This window comes from Pararge aegeria, chromosome 21 (assembly GCF_905163445.1).
Source record: "Pararge aegeria chromosome 21, ilParAegt1.1, whole genome shotgun sequence".
NCBI lineage: Eukaryota > Metazoa > Arthropoda > Insecta > Lepidoptera > Nymphalidae > Pararge > Pararge aegeria.
The window spans coordinates 10,436,113-10,448,706 of NC_053200.1; the positions used below are offsets into that span (position 1 = coordinate 10,436,113).

The 12,594-nt window shown below is 34.5% G+C and overlaps 1 protein-coding gene across 1 annotated transcript in view; it reads left to right on the top strand.

The window, feature by feature from the left end:
• The first annotated feature begins 9,171 nt into the window (after positions 1-9,171).
• LOC120633027 (follistatin-A) overlaps positions 9,172-12,594 on the top strand; it is a 45,931-nt gene continuing 42,508 nt past the window's right edge. The window contains exon 1 of the mRNA XM_039903060.1: positions 9,172-9,433. Coding sequence (XP_039758994.1) covers positions 9,172-9,433 — 262 coding nt within the window. The remainder of the gene's footprint in view (positions 9,434-12,594) is intronic.

Consider the following 12,594-nt stretch of genomic DNA (forward strand, 5'->3'; position numbering starts at 1 on the left):
CACTATCAGTATTTTTGTTGCATGGTTGATTGTCAAAGTTAAAGTTAAATATTTCTTTATTCAAATACGCCCACAGATGGCACTATAGTCGAATTAGAAATGTGTACATTGTAGTAATGGTGGCGAAAAAAACATTCGTTAACTCGAAACTAAAGCTACGAGGGTTCCAAAGTCGTTATGATTAACGCAGCTGCCCAAAACTGCGACCAGCCGTAAAATCTTACATAATTGCTTACTTAAATAAAAATACTCTCTGCTCAAAAAATAGTTCTTTTAAAGTATAAACAATTTAAAATATTAAATTAATTTCGGACGCCTTAACCACTAAAAGAACTTGTCAGAAGTCAGAAGGATAAAGTAGAGTTCGGCAGGTGTTAAAAAATTCTCTGAACACTGCAAAAATTTAATCCGTTTTGTTGTTTTTTTTTTATTTATAGCTAGTTTAGTAGTTTAGTTAGCAGTTTTGTTTTATAGTTATAATTGACGGACATAGCAGATAGCTCACCTGATGGTAAGTGGAAAACCATTCCCTATAAACAGAGTAAAATCACTTCGCAAGGAACACGTAACACAAAGTGCCACTCTGTGTCCATCAACCTGAGGTGTAGGTGTTATACGCGATGGATTCCATTTTTTGAAGTGAAAACCTTCGCCACAAGCTGCTTTGTCCATCAATTATTTAGCCCATCCATCCCATCCATCTTTTATATGAGCCTATAACAGTCCACTCCTTTTCCAGTTTGACGGTCGATTGGCGCAGTGGGCAGCGACCCTGCTTTCTGAGCCAAGGCCGTGGGTTCGATTCCCACAACTGGGCAATGTTTGTGTGATGAACATGAATGTTTTTCAGTGTCTGGGTGTTTATCTATATATTATAAGTATTTATGTATTTTATTTTATCATTATTCATCAGTCATATTAGTACCCTGAACCCAAGCTATGCTTACTTTGGGGCTAGATGCCAATGTGTGTATTGTCGTAGTATATTTATTTATTTATTTACTCCTAGGTTAAAGGCCACTCCCAGAGGAAGGGTTTGCACTTTGCATATAATCACCCCGTGGGCAGACGGGTTGGTGATCGCACCTTCTGCCCGTTCACAGGCTGACATAACGAAACGCACGGATACGGATTAATGCCCATTTTCACTAACGACGAACAAGGCAATGCCTAATCTAAGGAGATTCCTCGGCATAAATAAACAGTTCAAAAATAGTTATCACCTAAGAGTTTGAGATTTTTTTTTCTAAAAATCTTCTACATTAGGCATTCGATACGGAACCTATGGAAGTCCCATTCTGACTCCATCTTGGTATGCTCCGAATACGTATTCAATTATTCTACAAAGAATAATATTGTTCTTACAATAAATTAAACTCTTGTGGAATTTTCTAGAGGAAGTCACGCACAATGTATTTCATAAGCAAGTACTTAGTACAATGATTACCGTCTTACAAAATTAACATAATAACTAAATGCCAGTTATGGATCGGATATATAATTTTTTTTTATAAATATCAGCTTTATTCTACCTTGTTTTCGAACTGCAGTTTAGTTGTACGTTTTTATTTTTATTAAACTATATGTATAACTTAAACTTTGACGCGTATTTCAATAATAAACAAGGTTTTATCATCATCATGTCAACCCATTTCCGGCCCACTACTGGGCCCGGGTCACGTCCTAAAATGAGAGTGCTTAGGCGGTAATCCACCATGCTAACCCAGTGCGAATTGGTGGACTTCACACGCGTTTGAGAACATCATGGAGAACTCTCAGGCATGCGGGTTTCCTTATGAGGCTAAGCAAATGATATTTTGATTAAGTATAGTTTGATTATTCGGAGTAATGATTTTTTAAATGCAATCTTACAACGTGCAAGTCTGTGCAAGTAAATATGGTCGCTTTTTTGGACATCGCGTCGCGTCAAAGCCGCGGGCATATATGAAGACTAGGGTAGCCATGTATTCGAATTTGTAACATATTTTCCCCTATCTATGTAGTTTTAAAAAATTTGCCTTTATATAATTTTGGCTGGTGAGAGTTACCACCCTTCCGACAAAGACGTGCCTCTGAGCGATTCAGCGTTCTGACTGCAATTAGACCTGGTGCCTGACATCATGGCAGCATAAGCGTTAAAATCTACAATAAATTAGATGCAGGTCTAGAAAATCAATCTATGCGTTTGTTTAAGAAAAATCTGGCGCATTGGCTGTGTACAAAATGTTTCTATACAATATCCGAATATCTGACATCGAATTGAAAATAATGTTATTATTTTTTTAGAATAGTTAAAATTTTATAAACGATTGTATTAGTGTAAGTGTTATCTACTAATAAATAAAATAAAATTTGACATTACTATGATAACATTGACATTACCTGTATAATTTAATTAATTACTTTTCAATGTTAGCTCAACAAGATTTTGCACACACGTATAATGGTTGTTCTTTGTGTGCACTTTAAATTTCACATGTTTTATAGTAGAATATGAAGGAATATATTATAATAACACCCTATGAAAGCTCATGTTCAGTGAATAAATTTCATTTCAATAATCGATTTGAATCTAATCGTGTAATTACGAAAGTTTAACTTTCCAGCTTTATCCTGATATGAGCAAATATTATGGATACGAATTTTATTTATTTATCATGAACGAATCTCAAATTTTTTTTCATAATGTAACAACCCTACCGCTTATTTGAATAGAAGGAAAAAGTTTTAGGTTTTTATTCTATGCATGCTTTACTTTGATAATTCTACAAGTGATAATAGAATAATCATCACAAAAAAATGATATACGATATGCCATATGCATTATATTACATGAGCAAATAATGTAACATTATAACATGTCCTTGAAACATATAATAAGGTTGACCGCACAGTATATACTGGTATTATATTACAATTACATTATTCTGTAGTATTTAAATAGGTTCTAGGTTATAGTATTCTTTTTTTATTTTCTGCAACATCATCATTTTAACAGACATCCATTGCTGGTCTTTTTTTGGATTTACCACATAACACGGTTTTGTACAAATTTACGCTTGTGTCTAGTCTGTCTTCTTAGTGAGGGGGGGTGTATGGGGTCCAGCTACTCCACACATTTTAGGAGTCCATCGGTCCTTTGAACTACATGCTCTGCACACGATAGAAATTGTAAACACTTTTTAAATTTAAATTTTGACTTCTATATAAATATGTATATGCTCAAAAACAACAATTTAAGGCGGCGCATAAGAAGTGAAAATGATTAATTTTTGAGAAGGATACAATCACATCTATATTGTATTATAATATTCCTTTTGGCATTAAAAAAATTCTAAATTTAAATTATTCATGCAAACAGAATATCATTAGTTATTTCTAGCAGACATCTAAATTGAAAGAACTTTTAAAACTTTAAAACTCTTTGCTTATTGCGACTTTACATTCTCTTACCGGGCCGCGAGGCAAATTCTACCCCAGTGACAGTTTCTCGTTACCGTCTCTAAAAATTTATTACGCAGCTATTATTTATTATTTAATCATGAGAGAGATAAAAATGGGCCTGACTGCTTCCAAGCAACCTTGTCAGCTAAAAAATATCAATTGAATAGAATAAGCGAAGTAATAAACGACGTTTAACAGGTTGTTTAAACATAATTAATTTATGCTTTGGTAATCCGAAACGAAATCGTTTCTCTACCCCCACAAAGTATCGCTGTACCATTCGCCATGTATCATTTTGCATTTAATTTTATGTCGTAACTGATCTTAAATTTTATGGGTAAAGCCTGAAATAAATGATTATTATTATTATTATATATTGATTTTGCGTCATTTGCTATGTAGATGTAACTAATTTTATAAATTTTTAGTAAGTTGATAGTTTTTTCTACCTTTTAACCTTTGACTTGAAGTTCAACATCTCACATATTGTAATTCGAAATACGCGTAAAAGTCAAGTTAAACTCTTCACTCAAGTTATTATTCTAACACGCGAAAGTCCATTTTATCTACAACCGCGGAAGAGTTACTCGAAATTCGAGGCACTTGACTGAACTAAACTAGACTTTTTTATAGTAAAACCTGTCTCTTTCTTCATATTAATAAACTACAGAATAGTCAGAAAGGCACTTCGGTCTTATTCTTTATTAATCGGTGATGAATTTTAAAAAAAAACCTTTTTTTCAAGTAGTCCTACTCTATAAGCAATATATTTATCTTTCATCTGACATTTCCCCCGCTGCAGTGAGGTGAAAAATTGTTTTAAAACTCATTAGGTACCCTCTTGTAATAACTATTAAAAGGCACTACTTGTCCTGCCTTATCGTTGAACATATGGTATCCTAGTACAGACCTATAATCAAGGCGGATTTCTCCGCCATTACCGAGCATAATTGCTTACCGTACTGAGCGTTTTTAAATCATTAGCCACGGCCAGACGACAAAATCCGGACGAGTTTAATTAGCAAACAACGAATGGATTATGGTTTAAACTATCTTTGTGGCCTAAGTTTGTCCGTCTGTCCGCATGGGAAAACTCGAACTGTACAATATGAGCGATCCGCGGCAGGTTGCGGGTTGCAGTGATTAATCCATCTTTTAGTAATTTTGAGGTTTTAGAGTAATTTTTACTTTAATTTAATCTATCACGCTATCTATCCAGCGTTTGGAACCATGTCAACCCATTTCCGGCTCACTACAGTGCACGGGTTGTCGTGTCAGCAGTCGTGGGCCAGCGGGCCCAATGCGGATCGGTGGACTCCACACGCCTTTGAGAACATTATGGAGAACTCTCAGACATGATGGCTTCCTCACGATGTTTTTTTTCACCCTTGAAGCAAGTGATATTTTAATTGCTTAAAACGCAAATAACTTAGAATTATTAAAGATAAGTGCTGGGATTGGAACTCGGCCCTCTAAAGTCGAGCCGAAGTTCTATCCACTAGGCCACCACCGCTCCATTCCGCTCCGTTGCGTATTTAAAAAAAAGCTAAGCGTACAACCAACAAGAGTGACTTCGTTTTATCATATGTAACGATGATACATATGATAAAACACAGACATGAACAGTGACAGTGCTATTCAGTCACTGTAACTTTCGTGTATTGTTTAAGAAAAAGTTGACATTATCAGAAGAATATGTAATATGTATCCAGATAAGCCCAAAACAATTTTTTAGTTTGCCTTGGTATCTATCGAACACAGATCCTAGCGATCCATAGTCTTACGGCAAAAGTCCAATATGCAAGGCAGGTGATAAATAAAATTAATGAAGCCTGTATTTCCAATAAATTACATGTTTTACATAATGCGTAAATAAGTAATTACAATTTGAGAATGAAGATACAGCGGATTTTTTTTTTACACCTCGACGTAGTATAAAACATAATCGCTTTCCACGTCAGTCTGTTTATAACTCCTTCTAAACTACGGAATCGATTTTAATAAGATAATTCTTTACAAATATGTAAAAAGCCTAAATAAGTTATTTACATGTTAAAATATATATATATACTAGCTGTTGCCCGCGACTTCGTCTGCGTTTGATTTTGTTTTTAAAGTATTCAGTATCGCTAAGCCTTAAATGAGTATAGTAGTATATATATATATATATGTATAACATGTGACTGTCAATTAATTATAGACAAATAATTTGCAATAAAATAAAATTGCGACTATAATTAAAGATTTAAGCTATCCTATCTCTTAAGTTGGACCAGACTGCTCACGGTGTGCCAATTTAATTCAAAATCGGTTAAGTAGTTTAGGAGTCTATCGCGGACAAACATCGTGACAGGAGATTTATATATATTAAGATTGCAACCAAGTCGGCAAAAAATTATGGTAAATAGTAACTTTACTTTCTTTATTATTTATACCGGTGCGAAGCCGGGGTGCGAGGCCGATGCGGGGATGTACATACATTACAATTTTATTGCTTATATCGTATTTATATGTACGTTTTTATATGTAATAAAAATAACAGGATTTTCTTACAAATATACAGGAGCATTTCAAAATAAAATTTTATGAATATTAGACACTCTGAAATTTAAATTCAAATTTAAGGTTCATTTATTTCAAGTAGTCTGCCTACTTATATAAGCACTTTAGATACGTCTAGTTATAGTGTCTAGTCGTCTGTTTATAGTGCTTCTACCGGGAAGAAGTTTGCATGTAACAGTTGCTCTTTTCCAACATGAGTATGCATAAAACAAACATCCATCCATCCATCCATACATCAGTTCTTACAAACTTTCGCATTTATAATATAAGTAGGACCAGTCCCTCTTAACATACAGGATATTTTTTTTTTCGATGCGGATATTTTAATATGTCATACATGAACAAAATTTATGAATATTAATTTTCTTAATTTTATGTTTTACTTAACGATACAGAAATTAACTGTTACAAAAGATTAGTCCCCGAAAAAGATAATTATTTTTAAAATTACTATTCTTTCTGGCGTGAGTACCTATAAGATTGTCAAATTTACAGCCATTTTTGGATTGTTATCGTTTTAAGTATATGAGCGTAATAAGAGACCGCGTGGTGGCAGCAGATCAGAAAATAGATGCCACCACCCATCCTCCTAACCAGACGACTGAGTGAATGTAAAAGAGAACGAGCAACCGAAAGGGGTCCTCTGTGCTACTACTATCTACTGCGATCACCAACTCGTCTGCCCAGAATGGTGACCATGAGCAAACCCTCGAGTTGGCAGCTTCTTATTTACTATTGATGAATAAGAGACAGGTATTCTGACATAGTAAGAACAAACTTACAGTGCAATATACTAGGTTACATAAAAATTCATAATTCGTTTAAAGGAAATTGCATACAATTCTATAACAAGCTACCAATTGACATCTTGGAGATGTCTCTTAAAAAGTTCAAAGTTTGTATTAAACGTAAGCTTATAGAAAAGTCCTATTATAGTATAAAGGACTACGTAATCGATAAAAAAGCTTGGGTGTAAATTATTGCTCTAACCAGGTTGCTCTTCTAATAATTTAAAATGACATTGTGAGATGGTGATAACAATAAACACCCGGCTAAGTTTGTTGTGGGCTTCTTCTTAGACCAGGACGCGTATGGAACCCTCTTAGCTTTAGTTTTAAGTTTACGAATGTGGTTAACGCCCTCATCTCACTACCGTGTAATTCCTATGTATGTACTGAATAAAGATATTTTTGACTTTGACTTTGACTTTGATCTGAAGCTAAAGCTTGGTAAAGCATCGGCTTTCCTTTCTGAAGACCGAGTTCGAACCCCGGCACGCACCACTGACTCTTCGGGGTTACGTGCGTTTTTATTTAAGCAATATAAATGTCACTTGCTTTAAACGGTGAAGGAAAACATCGTTTGACGGCCGATTGGCGCAGTGGGCAGCGATCCTGCCTTCTGAGCCAAGGCCGTGGGTTCGATTCCTACAACTGTTTGTGTGAAGAACATGAATGTTTTTCAGTGTCTGAGTGTTTATCTATATATTATAAGTTTTTATGTATATTATTCTTATAATTATTCATCAGTCATCTTAGTACCCATAACACAAGCTATGCTTACTTTGGGGCTAGATTGCGATGTGTGTATTGTCGTAGTATATTTATTTTCTATTTATTTGAATAGTTGATGTCGAGTCGACGTCAATTGATATGATATGCGACGGCTTTGAATTTGACATAACAGTATTGAATTAAAATAAGGGTTTTTATTCTAAAACAGCAGCGTCTACAATATAAAAATAATAATTCATTAAGCGATAGTAGGCCTCCTGTAGTATATTTATTTATTATTTATTTATGGTAGATTACAGCCCTAACCCTTCTCATTCTGAGAGGTGACTCGTGCCCTGTAGTGGACCGGTATTGGGTTGATGATGATCGCAGACAGGCACTATAAATGAAATTTATTCGTATTTATATTATTTATTATTTCATAGATAAAATTTAAAATTTTAATAAATCCTTTTGTATTATGAAAATAAAGAAAAGAAATATCGTATAATTTTAAAATAAACTGTTGCCAGAGCGGTTTTTGTACAAGTAACGCGATTTTTTGCGAGTGCCGTCAAATAAGCGCCCTTGAAAAGACTTCAACGCTTTACTTACGTTAAGTTCAATGATCCATCTTTTAAGTTAGAGATACGATTAAATATTAACGTAATTAATTTTACGGATAACACACGACTACATTATTTAACTTATGCTTAATTTTATTTAACTCAGCCTTGTATTGGGAACTTACTTTTCGTTAAAGTTTTATGAAAACTTGTTCACATTAGAATAATCGACGTAGTAATTATTAATAATTCTGGTTTTATGTGTACCTACTCAATTCGCTATTCCACGGGATAAGTTTGCGTTAATAGAATAATTAATTATATACAGGTAGTATGGTACATCTAAATTATCTAAATTAATAAAAATATGTATTTTATTACTATATAATTTTCATGCTTTATTTTTATTCGTATCTACTTACTTTATATTTTTTACGTGCTTAAACTAAAATATAGTAACCTAATATTGGTATATATTGGAAACCTTTGTAACTGTGCTTTGAGGTTTGCGTTCGTTAATATTCACTGTTCAGAACTAAGGTAGGTATTAAGGAAAACAACTTGAGAATTCAAATTTTATTAATAATATTTTATCGTATTGACAATACAATCATTTTAGATAATTTAGGACACAAAAAAATCTTAATAGTTAATTTTAAATTAAATTATGCATAAAACTACTGAAAATTATATTCGTAGATTTATTTCATTTTGTAATTCATTTTAGTACCATATTTAGACAATGCTTATGTAGATTAAAATACTTGCAAGACAGTTTACGTACTGTACCTAAGTAAGTAGGTATAACTACGTAACGATACTTAGTTAAGGTAACATACATCAAGCGTTGGTGCGATGGTGATACGCGGGTGCAGGCTGCAGCCGAGACGGCGGCCGCGGCACTCCGGAGCGCATTCCTCGAAGGCGGAAGGTGCGACGCCGCGGTCTTTGACTCGCGGGCGTCTCCGCCGCGCCGCTGCACTTGCACCGCCGTCGCCGCCTGACCGCGCGCCCTCCGAGGCGGCCCGCGGCCGGCAGTGGTCTCAGTCCGCGTCGACTCTCCGCTAGGGCCACACCGATGGTAAGACCGGCCGGGCGGGCGTCGGATGCGTGGCGCGGCGTCTCAGGCGGCAGCGAGTGGCACGCGTGGCGCGCGGCCGTGCGCGCACGTGCCCCGCCGGCACACGCGGTGGCGGCGCTCGGGGCGCGCTCGTCGCGCGGCCACACTCGCCAGTGCACGCAGTTCCGTGGCGGCGGGCGACCAGCGTAGAACGCCGCACGCGCCGGCATGCGACGCTAGCTCGAGCATGCGGCTGCCCTTGCTGCCGCTGCTCGTGCTGCCGCTCGTGCTCGTGCGCCCGGCAGCAGGTGAGCACTGACCATTATTATTCTCCCCTATACCGTTTATTTTTTATTACGAGTGGAAACCAGGTATCCGCAGATACTTTACTTTACATCAATAAGTTATCAGTGTCCGGCTTCCCGGTAAAGATTATTAATTTAAATTAATCGCTTGCAAGCAAATGTGATAAATTAGGAGTCACTCGACCGGTAAAGCGGCTCCCGTTTCGCGAGACCGGGGCGACGACGGCGGTTTAAAAGTCCCCGTACTCGATTGATAAGCGTAAAGTGTTCGTATTTTATCGATGCGTCAAGTCAGTTTTTGTTTTTCTTCGAAGTCTCGCCCCGGATCCGAGTGAATTGTGTAATTTAATCCAATTCACCTGATTTAAACTGTCACCGAGAAACTTGGCAAACAAACTTCAAATAGCAATTGCCCGGCAACTGTTTGGGTACAATTTATTCTACTAACTTGTTGAATAAACAACGTTACACCGCAGAGCCATAAAACGATATAATTAACACCCGTATTAGTTTATAGGACATGTCGTTAAATGTTCTTGTTTTACGTACGAGTGGATAATTTATAGACGTTGCTGTGTTTAAAGAACATAACATAGTTACTTAATACCTTATGAATGACCGTTACCGTTAATTTGTTTTTTTTTAAATATAAACTGGTAGCGTAAAAGGCGCGCTAAATATGCATATCCAAACGCTGTCAACAACCCGCATACCGTGTACATAATATATTTAACATTCATCCATCAATAACTATTCTTGATAAACTACTCTATTATTCATGTATCCGAAAATGGTAAAGTAACTTTCAACTTCGACAAAATTATTCATAAATATTTATGTATTACCTATTTTAGTTATCTTACACCATCACAATTAATAGCGTGACCATTTGAATTTCATTTTTCAATTTAACTATTATTTAAATAATTATACTAGTATAATAATATGCAACATATTATTATGATGATTACAAAAGTTGATACAAAGTAGGAAAACGTTTAATAATTAATACGTTTGAAATAATAACTTTTAAATAATTAAGTTAACTTAAGATATAAGACTTTAATTACTTTCTTGAATATTTTACGTGCTTTTAGTAACTTAAACTTGTATCTCACAATATGCCCTTACCGGGGGTAAATCAAAAAACAGTTTTATACGGGGAAAAAAATCTATCAATATTCCGAATTCTCTCGATGTTTTAAGAGCAATGCCCGGAGACAGATTTAAAAAAACATCCTCGTATGTATTGTATTCCGCAAACTTTTTTATAATCGCAACTCAAGCTCGAGTCTTTTTTCTTTGAGATTATAATATAGATTCAGATAACACGTAGGTAATAAAAATAAAATACAAAAGTTACGTAAGTATTAATACCAATAATTTATCATTATTATCCGCCAATAGTTAGGAAAAACGGAGACATTTCAGCGTTCTTCCCAAGCTATTTTATTTGATAAAAAATCATAATTTGAATTTACCATATTTTACCTACAACACAATAAATCCAATATTCTTCGCTTCCTTTACATGATTTCGAACGCACTTTTAGGCCTAATATTGCGTAAGATAAAAAACGACTGAAAATCATTTCTTGATTCGACTAACCTACTATAAAATTGTTGATTTTTTTATCGACAAAGATGCATGGAAGCAATTCCACTTTAATTCGGCACACAAAGTTTAAAAAACTATTGCATTGCGTTGACCGTGATTTAAAAAAGTAACTGCTAAGTTTCATGCTGGTTTCTTCTCAGTAGAATCAGAATTCGCTGGTAGAGCTACAACAAAAAGAAAGACTTCACTTTAGGGCTTTTGAAATAAAGATATTAATATTTGTATATACGATTCAGATACGAAGAGTCGTTTTAAAAAAAAACTTCAATATTATTTTTGCCTCGTATTTTGACTCGAAAAAAGTGCCTAAATATCCTTCACCGGTAATCGTTATTCGACTCGTTAAAACCTTTGTCATATAACATTCTGTATCAACCTTTTAAAACACATTTTGTTTCAACCTTTTACACATTACATAATATGTAAATCTTTTACAAATTACATTTTGTGTCACGAATTAAGTCTAGGATGCTTTCGAAAAAACCTTTACACGACAAGGTATAGCAGCTCAAAGAGGTCAAGTATTTTACTTCCTTTGATATTCAGTCGTCAGCAAATGTAAATCCGTAGTATGTAGGAACAGAATTAAAACTTTAAATTTTTAGATTGCGAATGAATCATGATGTAATTCCTTTACATATATTATGTTCAGGTAATCTATTTTTTATAAACTTATTATACAAAATAGCAGTATAAATAGTAGTGTATAATAGTAGTGTATAATCAAAATTGCTTATTTCCTATTTCATTTGCCATGAACCTTTAAATAGCAGTTGAATTAAAAAAAAAATGTAGGGTTTAGATAAACCCGTAAGGTTATATCTTCATAATGTAATCCATATTTCTATTCGCGGTTAATTCCGTGGTTTGTCTAGTGCATTGAATGAATTTTTCGCAAAAAAAATATGTAGCCATTTCTTAGCCGTTTGTGTAAAAGGGGCCACATATTTTTTTTTTTACTTTCACAACAATTTAAGCTTCACAGAATCGAAAACAGTCACAAAATATATTACTCTCAAACTTTTACTATATAAAAATAACATGATCCCAGGATAGTCTCGATATGTCTCAAGTTTTTTGTTTAAAATGAATTTACACTTGCCCATATGTCTGAAAAAAGCACCCATGTAACTTCCAAAGTAAGGAAGGAATTAATTTATTTTAATTATTGTAAGGTTTTTATTTATTTTTTACTCGTACTTTTTAATTCTCTAGTTCATTTTTTAGTGTTTGTGGTATTTCTCTACCTCAATTTATTTTTGTAAATTTAAATGGTCTATAATACAACAAACACATTATACTCTTAAGTATCCCAAGAATACTTAAAAGGTATATATTTGGGCAGTGAGCGTATACATTAAGTAAAATAATAAATCATTGTGTTTTGGTTTATCCATGAATATAAACAAAGAGATGAAGCTCATAAAATAATCTTCTTCAAACATTTGGGTACGAATGGCATCTTCTTTCTTTTGGTGTATTACTTACATTTAGTAATATTCTGTAAGACAATAATTAGCGACTAAAAATAATATATATTATTTACT